The sequence below is a fragment of the Anopheles merus genome, chromosome 2L (genome assembly GCF_017562075.2).
Source record: "Anopheles merus strain MAF chromosome 2L, AmerM5.1, whole genome shotgun sequence".
Lineage (NCBI taxonomy): Eukaryota > Metazoa > Arthropoda > Insecta > Diptera > Culicidae > Anopheles > Anopheles merus.
In genome coordinates, this window is record NC_054083.1 from 37528023 (window position 1) to 37550020 (window position 21998).

At 44.3% G+C, this 21998-nt stretch overlaps 4 protein-coding genes and 2 non-coding genes across 11 annotated transcripts; 1 reads left to right on the top strand and 5 right to left on the bottom strand.

Moving 5' to 3' along the window:
- Positions 1-47: 47 nt before the first annotated feature.
- LOC121593375 (general transcription factor IIE subunit 1) lies at positions 48-2078 on the bottom strand. 2 transcript variants are annotated; one of them, XM_041915655.1, is made up of 3 exons: positions 1989-2078; positions 865-1555; positions 48-784 (listed from the first exon to the last, which is right to left on the bottom strand). In XM_041915655.1, the coding sequence occupies exons 2-3, from the start codon at positions 1509-1511 to the stop codon at positions 127-129; spliced, it is 1305 nt and encodes a 434-aa protein (XP_041771589.1). In that variant the 5' UTR covers positions 1512-1555; positions 1989-2078; the 3' UTR covers positions 48-126. The 2 variants fall into 2 exon arrangements, with proteins under 2 accessions (XP_041771589.1, XP_041771590.1); XM_041915656.1 differs by lacking the exon at positions 1989-2078 and adding an exon at positions 1895-1984.
- LOC121593376 (rab-like protein 3) lies at positions 1971-3416 on the top strand. Of its 4 annotated transcripts, none has more exons than XM_041915657.1 (3): positions 1971-2088; positions 2591-2952; positions 3017-3416. In XM_041915657.1, the coding sequence occupies exons 1-3, from the start codon at positions 2025-2027 to the stop codon at positions 3383-3385; spliced, it is 795 nt and encodes a 264-aa protein (XP_041771591.1). In that variant the 5' UTR covers positions 1971-2024; the 3' UTR covers positions 3386-3416. The 4 variants fall into 4 exon arrangements, with proteins under 4 accessions (XP_041771591.1, XP_041771592.1, XP_041771593.1 ...); XM_041915658.1 differs by having other exon boundaries at positions 3032-3416; XM_041915659.1 differs by having other exon boundaries at positions 2068-2156.
- Positions 3417-3422: 6 nt separating this feature from the next.
- Positions 3423-4046, bottom strand: LOC121593377 (histidine triad nucleotide-binding protein 1). Its single transcript, XM_041915662.1, has 2 exons — positions 3860-4046; positions 3423-3773 (listed from the first exon to the last, which is right to left on the bottom strand). Exons 1-2 carry the CDS (start codon positions 3971-3973, stop codon positions 3504-3506), a joined length of 384 nt encoding a protein of 127 aa, XP_041771596.1. The 5' UTR covers positions 3974-4046; the 3' UTR covers positions 3423-3503.
- Positions 4047-5343: 1297 nt separating this feature from the next.
- Positions 5344-21989, bottom strand: LOC121593288 (zwei Ig domain protein zig-8-like). Of its 2 annotated transcripts, XM_041915530.1 has the most exons (7): positions 21813-21989; positions 20558-21179; positions 9969-10361; positions 6198-6323; positions 5978-6123; positions 5710-5869; positions 5344-5601 (listed from the first exon to the last, which is right to left on the bottom strand). In XM_041915530.1, the coding sequence occupies exons 2-7, from the start codon at positions 20583-20585 to the stop codon at positions 5477-5479; spliced, it is 978 nt and encodes a 325-aa protein (XP_041771464.1). In that variant the 5' UTR covers positions 20586-21179; positions 21813-21989; the 3' UTR covers positions 5344-5476. The 2 variants fall into 2 exon arrangements, with proteins under 2 accessions (XP_041771464.1, XP_041771463.1); XM_041915529.1 differs by having other exon boundaries at positions 20558-21989.
- On the bottom strand, positions 15653-15724 carry Trnah-gug. Its single transcript has one exon. It is a non-coding gene; the product is annotated as a tRNA-His (tRNA).
- On the bottom strand, positions 16197-16269 carry Trnav-aac. Its single transcript has one exon. It is a non-coding gene; the product is annotated as a tRNA-Val (tRNA).
- Positions 21990-21998: the final 9 nt, after the last annotated feature.

Sequence of the window (21998 nt, forward strand, 5' to 3'; positions counted from 1 at the left end):
AAAATGGAGCAAGGAGCACAAAAAAAAAAAAAACAAACGAGCAAATAATTTGTAGCGCGAGATAGTCCATCTCACGCTCAGCTCCAAATTTAACATTTATTTCTCTGATGATTCTAATTAGTTTTTTTAATCGTAAATGTGACTGAAATGGTCCTGGTACACCTGGATGTAGGTTTCCTTTTCCTGCGGCGTCATGTCCGCTATCAGCGTGTCATTGATCTCATCCAGCGGGTATGGCTTGCCGGCGACCGTTACCGTCGGCATGTCATCGTCGGACGCCGAGTCCATGATCTCCACGCTCGGTATCTCCGCACTCTCGATGTCCCGGTCGTCGTCGCTCGTATCACTCGAGTTACCGCCGTCGTTGCTCTGGCCGAGACCGCGCACCGCCTCGTTCGCCGCACTGCTCGCGCTCTGCTTTTCGTGCTGCAACAGCACCGACATAATGTCGTCCGCATCCTTCCGGCTGCGGCTCGATATCACGTTCGTGGCGGTGGTGCTGTTCGTACCCGCCGCGCCCGAACCGCCACCCGAGGGCGGCTGCGTTGAGGTAAAGGCAGCCTTCTCCAGTATGGCGTCGACCGAGTTGTCGTCCATGTCGTTCGAGATGACGGTCGATTCGGTCATCCAGACTGGCCGGTCCTTGCGCTGCGTCGCCGTGTCGATCGTATCGCTATCCCCGATCGTAATGTCTACCCGCGTCTCCTCCACGACAAACCCGCTGGACCGGGTGGCTTCGCCGGACCATTGCTCCGTCGGTGCTTTGGTGGAGGGTTTGGCAATCCTGCGACAAAAAAGAAGAGAAAATAAGAAATAATCAATTTCACTGTGCAGTTAAGAGTTTTGCTGGATTGCCGAACGTACCCCCGTATGGTGTCTATATCTACTGGTTCTGGTTCTAGTATTTCGGGCGCCAGCTTAATACCCTCGACCTGCCGCAGCAGATCGTACAGCGGCTGCAGCTGCTCGTTAAACTTGGCTAGTAGCAGTCTTGAGTCTTTCTTCGGCAGCGCGGAACTGTCCTCGTCCACCGTGTTGCCACAGTACGTGCAGCGGAACTCGCTCGTCGCAAAGTCGAACAGCTGGTCCGCCTCGAGATCGGTGAACGTCTTTTTGCAGTTGGAGCACTTGAAGCTCGCCCGGCTCGTTGCGTCCCGCTCCTCCGTCTCCATCCGCTTGCGCATATGGTCCAGCTTGTACTTGACCACGTTCACAAACGTTTTGTAGTTGATGAAGTAGTAGTTCACCTTCTGCGCCTTCCCGTCCGGCCCGGTTTCCATCTTGAGCCGCACCTGGAGAAATTTGTCATTGCGCAGTATCGCTATCCGGGCGCGCAGCATCTTGCGCTCGAACTTGAGCAACTCGCAGATGTCGTCCTCCTTCATGCAGGGATTGCGCACCAGCATATCGACCACGAGTGCGTCCTCGATCGTGTAGAACCCGCGGACCACGAACCGGGCCAGCTGTTTCAGGCTGCTCGGTATCTCCGTCACGTACCGTTGGTCACCCATTTTTTGCTATTTTTGTTGGTGTTTTTTTTTGGCGTATGATGAACCTAGAAAATGAGGAAATAAAAGGAAATGCTGCTTGAAAGGTGTTTAAACATTTGTTAATTGAATTAAAGGGCAAACATGTGAAAAATGCGCTTTTGAAGGAAGACACCAAATCTGCTCCATTTTAAATTTGTACTTATTTTTTGTACTTTTAGACATTTTTGTAATATTCAAAATATAACTGACTAAATACAAATAACTCGATTAAACTGCATTTTTTTTAAATGAATTATTTCCGTTCAAAAATTGTAGAAAAAAAATTAGCAGCAGCATCGCATCAGAATGTAAACAAACGGTTTCTCTCAAATTGCAATCACTTTCACGCATGCCCTTTCGCTCACACTGTTCCGTTCTCTTTTTCGCGGCTCAAACAATACACCACCAATACCAATCACCGCAGCCAACCCGTCCACACGCACACACACTCGAACGCACCTGTCAAGCACGCGGAGGGCTGTATAGCGCGTCCCGATGACTGTGTGTGCTGCCCAGCTCAGTTTGCTGTGCGTTTTCACGAAGGCCAGGTTCGGTGCAGGCACGTTTTTTCACTTCACTGTATGGCGGCTATCGACAAAGTTCGCGTGCTGGTAGTGGGCGATTCCGGTAACGGGTTACATTGCGCGTCTATTGTAGCGTGTCTGGTGACCGGCGGCAGCGTGCAACCGGGAGCAAAAGCGCACTTTCTCGCTAGCCGAACTGGGGCCGTGCCGCGGCACGGTGCGCCATATTGAAAATTGGCATTTCGATGGTGGCAGTGCTGCCAGCCACCGCGAGCGAGAGTGAGAGATGTGTGTGTTTTTGTTGTTGCTATTGCTGTTGCTGCTGCTGCTGGTTGCTACGAATTGCCGGTTTTGTCTAGCATCACTGGTTTTTGTTATTGTACTTTGACAGCTGTGCGCGGCGAGCGTACGAAAAAATGCGAACACGAAATGACCGCAATATGTTTTGTTTTGCTTATTTGCTATGCTAAAAAGATGTAACTTTAATTGCAATTAACTAATTTCCCACTTTGTGCCATTTACTTTTCATCTCCCAAGGGGTTGGCAAAACGTCGCTCACGCATCTGATCGCCAACAATGAGCCGCTCACATCGCCCGGCTGGACGGTCGGTTGCTCGGTGGAGGTGAAGCTGCACGAGTACAGGGAAGGTACGCCGGCCCAGAACACGTTCTTCGTCGAGCTGTGGGACGTTGGCGGCTCGATCAGCCACAAAAACACGCGCGGGGTCTTTTACAATCCCACGCACGGCATCATCCTCGTGCACGATCTGACCAACCGGAAGAGCCAGGAAAATCTGCAACGATGGCTGGCGGAAATACTGAACAAGGATGGCAAGGATGCGCTCAAGGGCGGCGACGCGATCGATATGGATCCGGAACAGTTTCTCGGCTCGACGCAGGTATGGGGTCGGAGCGGATGGCATGTTCTCCACCATTCGAAGGGCGACTTAAACGATTGATTAGTTTAAACTTTCTCAGATCCCTATACTGGTGATCGGCACGAAGCTGGACATGCTGGACGAAGGGCACAAGCAGAAAATTCAAACCCGCACGTCCGCCGGCAGCATTGCGGAACAGTGTGGAGCGGACGAGATATGTCTGAACTGTCACGAATCCCGCTCGCTGGCCGCGGGAACGACCGATGCCGTGAAGTTGGCCCGATTTTTCGACAAAGTGATTGAGCGGAAGTATCACAACCGAGATACGGGCAGGAAGTACGCCACCAGCTATAGCTCCACCATGGCGGGACCGTTCGGATCATTCCCACTGGCGCAGCAAAGCTCTACGTTTAGTTATCTCAACGCTAATCCAGTGACTGAAAGCTTATCGTGATATTGTAAATAAATGTTAAGCCTTATTTCCATAACAATTCCGTTCCGTTGCTATTTTATTCGATATTTGCTAAGAAACAAACACTCTTATCTCAGCGTACGTACAGCAACACATCGCATTAGCCCGGCGGCCACTTCATCTGCCGTCCGCCGAGGAAGTGCAGATGCAGATGGTAAACCGACTGGGCACCGTTCTTGCCGTCGTTGATGACGACACGGAACCCTTCCTCCATGCCTTGCTCGGCGGCCACCTTCTTGCCGACCAGCATCAAATGTCCGAGCAGCGCTTCGTCCTCTTCCGTCGCTTTCGATAGCTGCGGAATGGTCTTGCGCGGGATCACGAGGAAGTGTACCGGTGCTTGCGGAGCGACGTCGTTAAATGCAACACACTGCAGCAAAGAGCCGGGGGGGAAATGGAAGGTCAGAACAGGTTCTTTAATCTGGTAATCTCGAGCTAAACAAAAACATCACTTACCTTATCATCCTCGTAGATGAACGTGCAGGGAATTTCTTTGCGTAGAATCTTCCCAAAAATGGTATCGTTTGCTGAGGCGTCAGCTGCCTGCGCTTTCGCTACTTCATCCGACATTTTTTCCGGGTGAAATAAAACAACATGCACCGGGCGGAGCAAGGGATCAGGTTGAGTGCAGATATGCTTACACGTGTGTGAAGGAATTGTAATGTCATATTGGTTTTTATGAGCTTAGCGATAAGAAACATTGTTTGAATTACGAAAAAAAAAACATTTTGTGAGGAATGAATAGTTTTTAAAATGTTTTCAATTTCAGTTTTTAAGGAAATAACATTTTTTCCCCCAATTTTGTGCAGAGAATAGTAGTGGGACGTGCAAACTTAGCTAAATCATTTTGAAAGACAATTTGACATTTGGCGCGTGTTTGTCAAATACCCCCTTCGATTATTCGGGGCAGGAGGCGAGCATTATCGGATTATCCGTGGATAAGCAAACTTTGAAATTTAAATTTTTAAAACCAACCGTTATGATACAAAATACAGGTCGATTTAAACTTTCTTTTAAATTTGTTTCTAGTTATACAGAAAAGTTGATCGTTTTCATTCAATTTGTCACTTTAAATTAACAATTTAAATGCAATTTAATGAACTAAAATTCTTCTTTGAAACATTAATTGCACTATCCTTTGGTAAAGATTTTGAAATATTAATTCAAATAAATTTCATACAAATATTTCATCCTGTTTTTCAAGTGAATATCGAGTGTGTGAAGTGAATAAATGTGAACTGTTTGTGACAGATTTTCTTTTGAACTTTTACTGCCACGTGGCTCGCTAGTGAAGGAGACGCCTAGTGGTTGAAGATCTGCTATCCTCACGAGGATCACCAGATCCTTCATTACAAAAGCCTTTCTCAAAAAAAGAACTATCTTTTGAAACTAGGCTACTAATTCATGCAAAAATATCATATTTTCAGTACAAAAACTAATGCTACGATTTCATTTCCCAACGTGGTAGTAATAATAACCATAGAATGTGATTGGAGGAAACAATCCCTATTAATGGCATTTTAGGCATGGTTTTAATTAATAATTTATATCATTTCCACTTCATGAGACAAAAAGATTGTGCAGCCATTTTCGTCCAAGAATGGTACAAATGTGCCTTTTAGCGAAGAAACATGATATGGGAAAATAATCTCTTTTTTTATTAAACAGTGCACTATAGCAAGGGTCTCCAAACTTTTCACTTCGCGGGCCGCATTGCTACACAAATATCGTTTCTGGGGGTCATTTTCACCTCTCTTTAGCTAATAGCCGAACGTTTATATCTTCTTTTAATCAGAAAAAATCCTTTGTGTCGAATACGTTCTGTTTTTGAATAGTTTATCATAAGAGACGGTATTATTACTACCATTTTCTCAACCATATAACTTAAAAACATATACTTGAGGCAGACATTTACATACACCCAAAATTAATCAATAATAACCACCGCACCTGCATTGTGTCGTTGTGAGTTTGTTCGTTTGTTGTTATTTATTTACATTATGTACAAAATTGTTCTCCTTCTCCCACCCAGCATTATCCCCCGATGGTCTTCCAATCACCATTCGCATCGTACTAACTCATCCGGTCGCGATGATTGTACAGCACACTGAGCGGCACCAGCGTACCGTACAGCAGCTTCGTCAGCGCGCTAAGCCACGGTCCACGGTTGGAGCTGCTCAGCTCTTGCGCTTCCTCACCTGCAAACGCAACGAGAAGAGCGGGTAAAGAGCGAGCAACGGCCAGCGCATTAAAAATAGCCCCAACGCAATGGCGCCAGCGAACGTCGCGGCCCCCGTCCCACCTACCGTCTAGTATGTGGACAATCGTGCTGGCGCTCGGGTACAGCTCCGGGGCGCAGGTGTAGTTGCCGGCGTCATCGAACTCGGCGCTCCGTATCAGATGGTACGAGGTGATGCTGTTCAGGGAGGATCGGCCACGCTTTCGCAGCGACTCGTAGGCAACGATCTGCAAAATCAAAAGGGAAAGGCAGGGGGCAGCTTTAGCAAGGGGTTTTCAGCTGGACAGCTGGGTGCGCCCGGAGGAAGACAGAAGGCGGGACAGTGGTATACGCACATCCTTTTGATGGTACCACACGATGTGGCTCGGCCGCCGGTCGTAGTTGTGGTTAACGATGCAGGTGAGATTGACGTTCTGTCCTTTGTAGCCGTACACGATCGTTCCCTCGAGGATTTGGGTGGTTGTCGTTAGAAAGTGATAGTCTGCAACAGTGTAGTTATTATTCATTAACAATTGATTAATGTAGCTTTTCTTCATTACGGCAAAAGCCTCATACCGTTCACTCGATCTGCGTACATCCGATTGTAGGCATCACCCGCCGCTTTGCCCTCCAACTGTTCACCGGAGGATGGCGGAATGTCGTAAAGTATGTCGTCCTGCCGTCGAACAAGTTGCGACTCGTCTGTTAAAGGAAGGACCGAAATAAATGAAAGAAGAAAAAAGAGTCAGATTTATGATAATGATTATGTTTTTTTTTTCTTTTATTTCTATCCCAGTCATGTTCTAAAATGATCGATCGGTTCACGGTTTGCTCCAGTCACGGGGGCCAAACTCAATGTTTGCGAAACCCATTTGTCATCCCGCCAGGTCGTTAGTTGTCCAAATTAAAGAAATTAAAAATAAATTAAGTACGAAGCGAAACGTGGCACACTTTCCGCGTCGGTTTTGGAATGAAAAGCGAGGGTAAGATGGTCACAATCCTGTCCCATCTCCCCAGGGAGCAGGCGGATGGCAGCTAAACGCTGACAGACTCGATTGGTCTGGTGAAACATTAAATGAGGCATAATTTATTGGAGTGACGATTTTTAGAAGGAGATTTAATGCTTCCGATGCACAACCAACAGTGTGTGAGCAGACAAAAATGTTAGAATCTTTCTCACTACCATCATCCTCATTTGTGTAGGTGGTTTCCGCTAAAACATATCAACGGTTTTCCTGTTTTTTGTTTATTTGTTTGCCCCTAACCTAACGTACCGGAGGAGAGCGTGCGGTTTTATCCGCATGTGTCAACGGCGATGTAAATTAACCGTTTAATAAGCCCGACCAGCACATTTATAAAGCTGCGTGTGTCAAAATAAAGTGTCTCGAGACCGAACAGGGGGGGCGGGATTGCATTATAAATGACACGGCACTGTTAGGTATTTGAGGTTGAGTGGTTTTGTTTGTCCAACAGTGTTGACGGGGCACTTCATAGTAGTATCTGCTTGTCCCTTCCAGTCCCATTTAGCACACGTAAACAACTGCACGCCGAATAGGATCATTCCATGTTAAACACCTTGTTGCCATGCTGCCTCGTGGGAGATTCTAACTTTGTGATTGATAAATTTAACAGAGAAAAGGGCGGCTAATTCCACCCCGGCGTCGTCGGCACGTCACGCTTATTGTGCTGAAATGTCCTATTCCGGATCCGCATTGACGTCAATTAGGCACGCGTAATCGTAGAAAGTTTGTACGACTTGCTACAATTTAGAACCGTTTCGAAACGAATGGTTCTTAAAATAATCATGGAATTGGAATTTCGGAACGCATTTTGTTACATTTGCATCATCACTTTTGAGGGGGGCGGGGAATTCTGTTACCTTTGCTGAGGTATTTGTACTTAATTAAAATTGATTTAAGGTTTAAGGTGAATTGGTTGGAATTTGGATACGCTTATAGGATTCCGGTTTATCTTTCGATCATACAATATATTCCGGAAGTCGGAAGGCATTTTATAATTGTAGTCTCGTTATTTTGTTTACAGGATCTACCGATTCCAGTACACGCAGAATGAGTGCTTTGGATCGATAAATAGAGACAATCTTATGTCTATTAGTTTATAGAAGGAATTTTCATTAATTATTCTGACAAACAGATCCACTTTGAATTTCATGTCAATATTGATCTTAAAATTAAAAAAAAATACTATAAGCAAAGCTACATACCGTATTTTAGTGTGTAATCCACCGTATGTATTGAACATGTTTGGAACAAAGTTTAGTCTTTAATGTAATGTTACAAAATTCAATTAAAACAAACCAAATATTGCTTATTTACCTTCACCTTATTTACAATTTGTTTCAATTTTTGCTTTCTCCTATTACCTGTAAATGGAAGGTCATACTACCTTCGTATTCTTTTGGTATTTTATGAGCATCTTTAAAGTTTGTCCTCATGCTTAAGTAGTTTCTTTGCATGAATTTGACCTAATAGATGAATTTTGGACCTAAAAGGGGGTCGTTATGCACGCTAAAACACGGTATTATACGATGCATGTGCCTGATTGGATGCATTGGTTTGCTTCCAATACGAGATGAGCCTTTTTCAAACGACAATATCACATGGTTGGTCATTCTATTGAACAGCTTATGTAGTGTTAATACCGGCACATGTACATCAAACAATTTTCAAGTGGAAAATAGTAAACTAATTATTGTTTTTTTATACCTTAAGGTGAAGATTTGCACTCAAATGGAAGTTTTCAAAAACACACAAATCCAACTCTTACTACAGGTTAGACAGGTCAAGAATAAAACTGACACCAGTTCGTAGAAGTATTCGCTGCAGCATCTTAGTATTTATCAACCTATCCTTTGTTTCCTTTCTTATCTTGCTTACCGCCGGAGCCACGTTCAACACTAGAAATGTATTCCTCTTGTCTAAATTACACACTGCTGGCGCAACAGACCTGTATCTGTTGCGTACTTCTCAAGACCGATCGCGAAATCGAATGTCAACAGCACTTGAATGATTACTATTTGATGTTGACAAATAGGCTTGCTCTCAGTGGTCGGCAAGTGCGCAAATGCATGCAAAATTATGTACAAAAAAAATCACATCGCATTGAATAACTGTCTGAAAATCTGATATTTTTTATGAAAATTTGTGCGACAATAATTCAATTTTTAGTTAAAATTGTAAAAAAAAACGTTTTGTTACCACTTGCCGACCACTGATCGCGCGTCAAGCGTCTTTGTAAAGTCTAACCGCGCCTGTTGATGCAGTGAATATAGTGAACAACAGTAGTTTGCCTTTCTTCCGTGCATTTATTCATTTTGAAAATACGTTCCATTTCACATTTACTTCAGTTTCGCTAACATTTGCCTTCCTGAAATGCATTAAGATGCAACTTTTCCCCGAGGTAGCGGTCAAACGCATGCCATTGCGTAGCCGTTTGTTTACAAACTTCTACGGCTTGCGTCCATTTGCTCGGGCCAGTTCGAAGCCCCGGAGGCCTGTTTATCGATGATCTCGCAAACCTGCAAGGCCCGGCTGTGGACGGCGTAATGTGCAAATGTGTCCGTTTGTTAGGTGAAAACGTTAAACCAAATAACGCGCCCGATTGTTTGCAATTGGTGTACAGTTTATGGCTGGCAGAGTGGAGAATGATCAGGGCAGGCCGGGTCGAGTGTGATGGATGATGTTCGCATCAGTTGCAAGTGTACCGTGGAGTTTCGTGCAGTTTCGAAGGAGTTTTCCAACTCGCTGACGGACGGGAGTACGCACACAACACAATTCAATCTAATTTGAGTCTGTTTTTTTTTTTACTGAAAATTGTAGCGAATCTGCACGCACGTTTCTGTGGCTTGTGTGCCAGCGGAAGTTTGGCGCCCGGGAATGTTTCGTCTAGTTGTGTCTGTGTGTGGCCCTGCCAGTGTCTAACGATTTGCAACGATCATGTCTAGTGTCTAGCGTGTGTCCAATTGCCGTAATTTAGTGTCGAGTGTCAAGTGTTTATTTATGAATCCCACACACACACACACACACACATAAACCCGTTGGCCCTTTTTAGCGCCAGTGTGCATCCGGAAAGCGTCACGAATCGATTCCCTCTCTGCAGTATCCTTCTCCTCCACTCCATTTCCCCTGTGTACCGCAGAAAGTGTGGCCCCAATTTACAAAGGTAATTGAATAAAAACAAATAGCTGAAAACGGGGAAGGGTGGCAATTACGATAAATTATACGGCCGATTGATGCTTTACGCAACAGTTCATGCCTAACTGGCTAGACAGTACGCAGCATGATCTATGTTTGCGCGTTGGCTAACCGACGGGCGAACCCAACCTACCGAGCACAATCAGGTAGAGCTGCAGGCTCTTCACCGGCATGGTCGATATCTGGCACTCGTAGATGCCGGTGTCCTTCCGGCGCGTCCGTCGCAGCTTCAGCGTCCACTCGGCCGTCTGGTCGTTGTACAGCGCCTGAAACCGCTCGTCCGACGTGAACGTGTCCGCGTTGATGGCCAGTATGTGCAGATCGTGGTGCCGCACCCAGGAGATGCTGTACTTGGCCAGATTTTCCACCCGGCACGTAAGGAATGCGGTTTCGCCTTCCCGCACCGTCACGTTGCGGGAAACGCTCAGATCGAACTGCGGTTCGGCCCACTGGTGCTCCGGGGTGGCGTAGTAGCGCCGGGTGGACGTGCTCCAGGGGCCCGTTTCGTACCAGGCATTGGTGGTGCCTGCGGAGGGGAGAGGAGAGAGGTGGAATTTTGACAATTATATTGCTTGGAATCGTTTGCAATTAGATTATTGATGCGAGATTGTTAGTACTTTCTGAGCAGCTAGAGTTTGGGATGGGTTTTTTTTTATGGGTAAGTAAAGAGTGTGATCCTTTTCAAGGTCTTTCAAATAAAACTGTAAAGTAAAAAAGAAAATACTCCTTACTGTTTATTTCTTGTAAGCATAGTGAGAATATTTAGAGAGACCCAGGCAATTGCTAATCTGCTCTTTACATTTGAATGAAATTCGTTTTCAAATAAAACAGCAAACCAACATCAATCTTGGTAAATTTTCATTCAAACACCGTCTATTATCGTCAGAAATTCAAATTCAAATTCGATTCATTTATTTAATATTTTTGACGATAATAAACGGTGTTTTATCATCTAGTTTTAAGCAATGCGGCCTTTTTGGACCGTTTCTCCTGAATAAAAAAAAACGGTGTTTCATAAATTTTACAATGTTCTACTTCCTAGAACGGAAGATAGCGCATTAGTCTGTAAATATACTGTTCTTACAGGGTTGCTCTAGCCTGCTCAACATCATAAGCAAACAATTTAATGCCGTAAAATACATTTCAACAATAACAATGGATAGTCGAATGATCCATGATTGGATGCTTTGTGTTCGGCAAACATTTGACAATGTTGAATTGGGATTTTAAGAATTGGAAATGAAGCTTACAGTGTTGAGTTTGGCTAGAGGAACCGTGTAATGTAAGCTTGGTAATAAATTAGTTTCCAAGAATTCAATAATACCTTAATTTGCTGCTATGGGTATAGGTCTGCATGGTAAAGTCATTAAGCCTTCTTCTTCTTCTATTTGGCGTAACGGACATGCCGGCCTGTATAGGATTACGAGACTTAATTCATTACCACGTAGCCGGATAGTCAATCCTTGCTATGGGGGGGACGGTCTATTCTGGGCTTGAACCCATGACGGGCATGTTATTGAGTCGTTCGAGATGACGACTGTAGCACGGGACCGAAAGTCATTAAGCCATACAACCTCAAATCTCTGGATTGACCTGGCACAACCTACTGTTTTAGTTATATAAATTGGGCATAGAAAACAAATTACATCTATGGCTTAGACAGGTCTTCACCAATTATAATTTCTGTGCAATATAAGAAGAATAAACAAGATGGATTTATAATATTCTTAGCATCTGCATTATTCATGCCATTTAAGGCCACAAATTACAATATTTACTCATATTTATCACAAGTCATTTTAACCAAATGTATTTTGATTTTATGGCAAAATGTCTTTGAACCGAAATATCTTTGATTTACTTTTCATCAACCGGTTTCTAATGTCCTCCAATAGAGAAGAGATGCTACTTGATTACTACGCTACTTGAAATCACAATTGTAATGCAGGTCGTTGCTTGAGTAGCCTTAGCAACGCATGATGCTGCTCCGTCTAACTAGTTTCAATTACCAACTCTTCTCTTAAGATTGCATCCACTCATCCAACTCGCGGCGGAGCAGACAGACTTAGCGCGATCAAGGTTGCTGTCAAGCATCCGCTACGGCGAAGAATAATGGGGTGCCGGTAACTAGAGATTAAACATTTGACTTTTAACACTCACACTGCACACTCAGCACAGAGAGTGCGAATGGGAACAGAAACCTTCGAAATTGCACTCAGGTGTAAAAAACCTGAGCACACGACGGTGGAAAGGTGGGCAAAGGCGTGAAGCACGCAGAGGGAGTTGTTTAATTTGACGGTCCCGTGCATTTTAATGGTGTGTTAACTCGCGCTCCCGACACTGTGTTTGTGTGTGCCGTGCCTTAAAAAGTAAGACGGCATAGTTCACAAGAGTTGCGTCTCGCTGGGTCCCATCCATCTTGGTATGTCGCTCGGTCGGTCCCGGTTCCCGGTCATCGGATAGAACCAATTACCGAAACATCTTCGCGGTGTGGCGCACCTCTGGCGGAGGAGATTGGAGAGATCCGGATGGACAGACGCATATTTTACGCACTTTAAGCAGTTCGGGTTGTTTGTTGTGGTCTTTCTCCGTTTAGGCGTCTGTGTTTGTTGGCCCTTTTGTTGTTGGCGTTGTTGTTGTAACCGATGTCTTAAACCATCAAGTTTGCCGTTTGATCGCCGCGGCACGGCAGGTCTAATGGGTGTCTATTTTAAGCCCGAACCCCGCCGCTCATTTCATACCCGCCGTGTCGTCGCATCGCTGCTTGTGCAGCTGGTACAGAAATATGCTACAGCAAGGAGAGAAAGTAACCATCTCCAACTACAAAAAAAGGCAGACATCGTATCGTAATGTTCTATTTTTAACCCAAATTTATTAGCGTGAAATTTCTTGCATTGTTGGATCACATCCTCCGCGTGATTGTACATTTGCGGTGACACGCTTTTTCTTCCTATTTTCCTGAATAAGCATTATCAAACGAATACGAATCGTTAACCAGTTTGAGCTCGGTCTGGGTGTCTCGTCACCATGTGCTCCAAGTGATTGTTCGCAGCTCGTTAGCTTTAACGGTAATGCGGCACTGGTGCGAAATATAATATCTACGCAGCGTTTCACCCGCTGTCACCACCGCCCGGTGGTGGAATTTTCTTTGCAAACTGGCTCGTTCGTTTGTGTTTTTCGGTTTGCTTAAACTGTGGTTGAGTGCGTGTAATATGACGAGGTGACGGAATTTTATCTCATTGTGGGTTTTTATACTTGGTTGACTTGATCCTTTGAGTGACTGTAGGTCTTATTAGATCGAGGTCTCGAAAAATAGTGCATTTGAAACATTTATCTTATTTGTGTTGGGTCGATCGTGCTTGCTTTCTACGATCATAATGATTAATGGTTTAAATTGATCTCAAATTGTGAAAAAAACGACAGGAATTATCAATAAAGCAGTTTCAGACAATCAGAACACTTTTGAAAGTTTTGCGAAATTTAGTAAATTTTGCCAGGTTACAGGACTGTGCAATTAAATTTCTGACAACCTTGTTGCACTACAGAGTACGTCGAAATTAATGGCAAATGTCGTACTTTTGACGATCCCTTAAGAGACCTAAAACCAAAACCAAAGCCATACTGGTCCTGACAATTCATAACCTATTCTGGTTCAAAACTGCACATGACCGAATGCCGGTCTTGGGCTTGATACTGAACTTATACCGGTCCAGGAACCGATCATGAACCCATAATAGTCCATGAACTGATTATGAACTTATACCTGCCCTGCAACATATCAAGAAAACATTCCTGTTTTTGGAACCGACCATAAACCCATACCGGTGCTGGAACTAATACTGAACACATACCTTGAACCTATCATAAACCCAAACCGGTCTTGGAACATATCATGAACCCATACCGGAACTGATACCGATCATGAACCCATACCGGCCCTGGAACCGATCATGAACCCATACCGGTACTGGTATTGATACTGAACGCTTACCGGTCCTGGAACTGCTCATGAACCCATACCTGCCCTGGAACCCATCAGGAGCTCATACCGATCCGGAAATAGCTCACGATTTCATTTATTTTCTAAAACAGTCCCTGGAACTGTTCCGGTTTAGGATTCGGAACGATGCTTAAACTTGATATTTGGTCCGGGATTGGAATCGATACAATTACAGTTTCAGTCGACAAACCATACCTGGGAGTAAATGTGTAGCGTAGGAAAAGTGTAGAAATTAGCGTAGGAAATTTAGTGGAATTTGTAGAAGTGGAAATTTAGTTGAAATGGTGCTTTCTTATTAGAAAACTTAGACCGATTGGCATTTACAGGTATTAATGTTTATAAATATGAATAATTAAGTAAGTAGTAAGCATTGAAATTACTATATTAGATTGGTTAACAAGCATTGGAAAAGATCTTACATGAAAAAAATTCCATGAGTTCTGTAGGGTTGGGAAAATATTGCCGCTTTTATAAAATCCTTACAACCTTTCCCATCGCACATTTCTTAAAGCCTTTTGGATCCTTTAAAGCCTACAACAAATTGGCTTACCGAATACAACCTGTGACAAATCTCACCTCTTTTGTTTCTACCTACCAATAAAGTCTGGCACCTCGCAAGGCTCAACGCGTATTGCGAATCCGATCCGCAAAACAAAATCCTCCCAAGGATTGCCAAGGTGTAAAACAAACTCACGTCCGCAACCAACAGACGAAATGCACACTCATACACATCCTGAATTCCAGCTTGCGCGTTTTATTGATATGGGTCGATGGGGTTAAACACATACTGGCACTAACGCACGCTCGCACGCACGCAACCACCCACTGCGGGAAGTTTAAACGCTTGTTTGCCCACGTCTCGGACGCACAGGTCTGCGTGCGGCAATAGTCATGAAACTGTCACCGACCGTCGCGGTGCGTGCGGTTTTTGGCTGCTGCGTGCGTTTCGGAAAATTTATGGCGATCCATTTTCTTCCACGCGTAGCCCGGCGCTACGGGTACGGAATCCTTCACAAGCGGTAGGGATTTGTGTTCCAGCGGCGTCACGGCACCACGTTTGCTGCTGAGCGAGATACGCGCGCGTGGTTACCGGGGTTAAAGTAAATTAATTAAAGGCATTGTTGTGCTTTGTAACGAAACAATGGCATGTTTTCACGGTGTCTGGGTGTACCCTGGTGAGGTGAAATTCGGGGCTTCGGTTCGGTCTCTTCTACGTGACATTGGATGCTGAGGTCGATTAATTGAGGTTAAATGCGTACCGCTAAAGGCGACGCTTGAGCTTTTGCACGAATGGTTGAAGTGTTGCAGATAAAAAAAATGTAACCCTGTAATGTATTTCTGCGGCAGCAGGCTGAGGCTGGCTATAATTCCCATCAATTTACTTTATATCAGCCTCATCGTAGATGGAAAGGGTGATGAATTTCACAGCAGAGCCTATTTACCATTCTTGTGGTTTATTCAAATTGAATTAATCAATCACCATGCAAACTACTTAGCGAACTTTAGACCTTGAGTAGTGTCAAAAGTAGCACAATACCTATTATGAATGGGAAAATTTTGATTGAATCCTGAGGTTATAATTATAAGGTTAATCACTTAGCAAAAATCGTGCAGAAAAGTATAACATGCTACTTCTGTTTTATTTATTTTTGAGAATTTAATTTCCAAAGTAATTCACAGTGTAATCTCCCAATTCATATTACTAACCGTGTAAATTGTACCTCTTTATCTCTTGGATGTAGTTAGGTAGCAATAAACAAACAAAATATGATTTTACATCCAGAAAACTCTCATGACTGGTAGTCAACAGTAGCCGATGCCGTGACCAGGATTCGAACCTGGGTTACTACGGCCACAACGTAGGGTCCTAACCACTAGACGATCACGGCTGCAGCTGTTTTGTTAAACTGTTAGCAAAAATGGGTTGAAATTGAGCCACACGATCACATTTAGTTGAGGTGAAAGTACAGCGAACGATGCACAGTAAGAAGCGCATACGCCCTTGCCAAAAGCAAAACGGGAGAAAGTGAATGCACCAGAAAGGTCTTTGCTGCTGTGGAGTGTTCATTTGACGTTCATTGGTTTTATGTACAAAGTATGTATTAAAAATGAGTGTTAAAATTATTTTCAAAAATTTCACAATTAATTTAGGCATTAAAATCAATTCACAATAAAAATAAGGTTATCATTAACTCACCAAAAAAGAGCTCAGAATTCAGCAAACTCTCTGCTTGGTTAAATTATATCTTTTGTAAAGCGACGTACATACAAAATAAAGCTGTGCTTGTGTGAGAGAGAGAGAGTGAGAATTGACAATTGATATACAATCCACTACCACACACTCTATTTAATTCTTATGTTTGTTTCCGCCCGGGATCGAACCGGGGGCCTTCCGCGTGTTAGGCGGATGTGATAACCACTACACCACGGAAACGGTTGAAATGAGGCTGTAAGATTCGGTACTTCAACTACATATTTTTCATACCTAACAAATAAAGTGTTAAAGGAAAATGACAATAATTGTTGACAGGAGTAAAATTATCAATTTCCTGTCACTTGAGTAGAATTGTAAGTTTAAATAAACTTAAACAATGTAGAAAATTTTTGATTTTGGTTCAAAACTCGCTGTCTTCCAATGGTGCAACTTCATAAATCGTGCCAATGCACTGCTATACGCTTAGTACACAGTGCAAGGTGTGTTAATTTTGAGCGTCAAATCACCACCGACACCTAGTATTGTTCCCGTACGTACAAAATACCCTTCAGCTGGGTGTTGAACTGCATTTGCCAACTGCAGCGCGTTTGTTTGTTTTGCGTAAGCCAATCGTACTGCTTGCCACCACCAAGGGTCACATGCAGCTGGGTAGCGCCAACGCGTCAATCAACCAAACCCAGAAACCTGCACCTGGCCCTGATTGTACCTACTCTCGCCTGCCTGGTCGATCCGATGTGTATGCGTCATACGGTTAGTTTGCGTCCGAAACGCTGATAGAGCGCAACATTCACTAGCACTGTCACTCTAGCAAGGCAAGGAACACTTATTTCTAGTCGGGTTTTGATATACACTTTTATAGAAGCATAAATAGCGCCCGTAGTAATGATATATGAATTTTTTATCTGCCTTTTTTACGCTTGCTCCCGGCGACGTTCACTAACACGCACTTACACGATCGCCATCATTGGTTTTGGGTGGTTTTTGGGGTGTCCCAAACAACGTCCCATTCGGACGCGAGCATCATTAATCTTCACTAGGCGGTGACTTTTCGCTGACCGCGTGATGGCGTAATTGTATTGGATCGAACTGCGTTGCTTCCTTTCATCGCGTGGTGGTGGTGGTAGGTGTGCCCGTGTACGTTGCCACAAAATTCGTGCGAAATCACGCGAAAATTCGTCAAGATAGCTGGGAGGATCGGGTTGGCAACGCACGGTGGAAGACTATTTTGGTGGGGTTTCGTCAAAACAACAAGTCGAGCTGACCACAGCACGGCAACACGTACGGCAAGGAGCACTAGAAACAATGCGCAGCCCAGCCCCATACGGTGGCCGGTGGTGTCGAAACAATCCCCCCAAAAATCCTTCCACCCACATCGACCGGTGTGTTTTTGAGGGAACTGAATTAAATGGTTGTTTTACGTTTTGCGCTTGTTATTTTTGCATCAATTTCTACCGTAAGGTATCGTTGGGTGTATTTTTTTTTTCGTTGACACACTTCAGGTTGATTGAAAGTGTTTTTACTGACGGTGGTGACGGTGTGGCGGCTTGTTTTGTGAAATAACTAAGATTGTTTGGTTCCCCATTTTTTCCCGTCGTAGCGTCACGCCGCTACATGTTTTCTATGGCAAAGGAAGACCTTAAAGGAGGAAAAACAACCTGTTTGCTTTTTTGCAAACTTCCAAATAATGTTGTGAAGGTGGCTTCTCCTTTTTTTTTCAATTTATATCTTGATTCTAAACTCTACAAAAAAAAACAGCCTTATTTACACTTCAATCTCTCCTGTGACGCAATAAGCCAAAAGTCATTTTCCCCGTTTTTTTCTGTTGCCTTGTTATGATTACGAGAACAAAAGCAACAAACATGGCCACTTTAATTTGGTGAGATTGTATTGTTCAATTCTCAACCGATGGGGCACGCCGGGTGAAGTGGACAGTCGAAAGGAAATAGCATCAAAATGGGACAACGTCATGAAAGGCAATTGAGGTCCGTGTGATCGCACCCTTTCGGAATGCGATCACGAATACCTCCTCTTACGCTTTCCCCGCATGTGCCGTTGTTCTTGTGCGTGGTGTGAAAAGCACCAGCGCTGGCAGCTGATGATTAAGTCACGTTTTTGTAAAATCACAATCGAAAATAGCTTCCCCTTAGGGAATTTCGCTCCTTACGCTGCTGCACCCAATCCCAGGCGGTGCTGCGGTTTCGGTGTTGAAATTTCATTTTTATTGCGCTCGAGTGTTTCTGGGCGCCTGGGAATGGGGGGGGGGGGATTGCTGATATTGGGTTGCAACGTGGGAGGTAAAAGAGGCGGAGGGGGGGCACCATATTAAGAGCCAAAATTACAGCCCGTAATGGAGACGCGTGCTCCGGTGCTCGACCACGTGATGGGATTAAACGCATCATCGCAGTCGCAAAACTGGTGGCGCTTGCCTGTTCGTTTGCTGGCGCACTCCGGAGGACACTCTTCCAAAACCCTTCCCCCGCAGGGGTGTGAACAGATTTATGTGGCTTCATGTTGCCTGTACATAAATTTGCTTTCAAAACCACATACAGTGCGCGGGTTGCGCGAGTGCGGCAGGGCTGCTGCTCGGTTGTATTACATTTATGTGCTTTTCCGTTCCGTTCCTGAGGTCGATGGTGAGCTGTGTGGGCTGGGAGATAGTAGATGACTGATTGATTTAATGAGCTGGTTTCGGCATCAGAGCCATGCTGGCAGTCAGGGTGCTTCCAGTTTTTGTAGGTGCGTTTTTATGTATAAATTTGGTGTGCCCTGTGCGGTGTCGTGTCAATTGCACTGTCCGGGGGTGTGTGTCGTGAGCGGGGAAAGTGAAATTGGGATGTAATTCGACTAATTAAAAAGTGTGATATTTGGTGCATGCGAGGTCAAAATTGGTCGCGAAACGGTAAATAATGGTGCATTATGATTCGGTTTAACGTTGCACTTAAAGGGGATGGGTTTGAATTTCGAATTAGATTTTGTTGTTAATTTGAGTTAGATGAAGGTACTTAACAAATCAGTGCGAGATGGATTGTTTAAAGGTATTAAATTAGCCCGGTGGTAGGCAAAAGAGCTAAACTCCTTGAAAATACTTCTAGATTTTCACACCAAATGATGTGATGGCTCTATGAAATGTGCTTAAGGAAATGATTCGCCATCTAGGCAACATAAAGCCGCTCCTAAGCTGTAGTTTGATGATTACTGAGATAGCCTAACGGATAACGTCTGCTGTAAAATCTGTGAGAAGTGTATTCGATTCTTTTGATTGATGAACTTGGGATCACATTAATCAGGGTCCAGATGTTGTTCAGTCATACGATCTACCAACATGTCCATAATGAGTTCAAATCTCGTTCCAAGTTTAGTCGGATAGGGTGTAACACAGTGTTAACTAATATGAAAAAGAGAAGTTACCCGTTTAAAGGTGATAGGTGTGAAGTACCGTAGAAGAATTGCATATTAGATGTATTTAAGAATGAATTAGATCTATTCAAGAATGAATTAGATCTATTCAAGAATGGCTTTATTCGGAGATTGTAGTAATTCTCAGTAATTTGTAATTCTTAGTATTTGAGAAAGATATTGCTAAAATCCTTTTTATAGAATAAAACATCAACAATCAATCATCTTGAACAGGAACTTAGCTTAAAATCGTTTGTATCACTTAAGTTTAAGTGTTTTTACGCGCACAAAGTGTTTCTTAAAAAAATACTGGTAATGATTATTAAGAGCCGAATCTCCTCACTTAGCGGTGGACGCATTGCTTTATTATGTGAAGTTTTGACCGACAGATAGGTGAAAATTAGCTTTAAATGCGTTAGCCACTAGACAATTGACGCAATATTGTCCCTGTTGACGAAGACCGGTGTACACATCTGGTGTAAAAAATCGCCCCCCCCCCCCGCCAAGATAAGCAATGATTCAAAACGATTGAACCGGTCAAACGAGTGGAAAAATTTAAATGTTCCATCCATCATATATACTGCACTGTCTGATTAGTGATTGTACTTGATTGATCATTTCGCCCGCACACTATTATCATTGAGCGCAGCACTCGGTCAGTGCCGCTATCATTGCAGCCCGATACTTGAGCTTGATCACCGTTTTGGTTCAGTCAATTATAGCGTTTATTGAGTTGTTGCTGCGTTGAGTGATGTGGCACGCAGTGGTGACGGCGATGACGCCATCCGTAAGGAAACAGTGAACGACATTTCAAGCCAGCTTAGAGCATTCTAGCTTCGATATGGGCCCTTGCTTACTTGCTGTGAGAAATAGGGCGAAGTTTACTGGAACACGATGCTTATCAAGCGAAACGAATTCATCGAAAACAACAAAACCCGATCACTTTGCTATCTTGTGGTGAAATCATTGTGTTTTTATGCTGTAATCAATGGTACTGCGCGTTTGCCTAGCCTAATTGGGGAAGTCTATTTTAATCTCACTCCCCATCATACTCCACTAAAAACCAAAAAAAAAAGGCGTCCCTTTTTTGCTTTTGTCGTCGTAAACTCACCGAAAATGCAGAGCAGTATAATCAGCATCACGTGCTCATTTAGTGCGGCAGGTGTTAAATATAATAAAACGAGAAGCTTCCTAGGTCTCTTTCGGTCCCGTACACACACAGCGCGCTCCCACAGTCGCCACAGAGATCATATGAAAGAGTGGTTGCGTCAACGTACGATCCGCTTTGGTGATTATCGTTGATCCCGTGGCACTGGCCCGTGAGCAATTATTTCACATGGTCACATAATTTTCACGTTGAATTTCCATCCAAAAGCACAGATACACACACACACACTTACACACGTTAAATTGGTATTAAATGCTGTGAAAATTGCCCACTGCTGCTACTGCCGCGGCTTTGCCGAAAATGCTCTCGTGTTTCGAGCTAATGGTTGCTGGGGCTCTTCTTGGGACGACCCCGTGTACAACTTGACCGTAAGTCACGCGGCCTATGCGGGTGTAGTACGATACGGCACGACACTTTTGCACAAATTGCAGTTACACTAGCACACTAGCACGATAGGGAGCCTGTATGCACACTGGTATATGCACTGCACTGACCAGCCAGACCCGCTGGGACTGGCATTTGCACCGAGGCAACACACGTTTCACACGATGTTTTTGTTTACTGGCTAAGTGTGGGGTAATTAATTAATTGACACATAATTAGATAGTCGGTGCGCTGGCACGAACAAACGATGCAGCGGAAAACACGACACTCTAGAACATTCTCACTCTCTAGGCTTATCAGCAAAGGGGCGTAGTGTAAGTAAGTGTGTCGGCGAGTCACTTTACTCTGTCAGCGGCAATCAACGGCTCGCTAAACTTTTGCCACACGTCCTTGCACTTGGACTCCTTTTAGAGGCACGGAGGGAAAGAAGTAGTTATGTAAAGGAGGTCAGCCTAGGTTGCGAGCCATATCGACTTTCCGTGAAGGTTGATAACTAGTTGGATGAACTGCCGAAATGCTGTCTGAACGGGATGGGCACAGTTGGAAAGGGGAACACAAATTTACGCGCACAAACTTTGCATCGGGGTACTTAATTGAAGACAAACATGGCGATTGAACACGATGTTCCTTTGGGCGATGAAAGGTAACGGGAGGATGCTCATTAACACACAGTAACGGTCGAACGATGGAAGCGTGTTGAGCTGCAAACCTTTCACCACTTCTTTGCACAGACTTCGTTCCACTTGTTGTTGCGCTCGTGTCCTTACACTGTGCCCCTTTTTTTCTCCCGCTATCTCGGGCCTGTTTGTCTCACCGTTGACGATGAACTGACACCGCCGAGCTCGTTCTCGATACTGGACCCGGCCTATGATCTTGCCCGTACGATCCCGTGATCCTGCCAAGCTGATTTGGCGCTGGCGAATAAAGGAAAAAAACTCGCTCTCCTTAGCTCTCTTTAGCTCTCTCTCTCTCTCGCTGGTGCGCCCGTTTTTGACGTTTG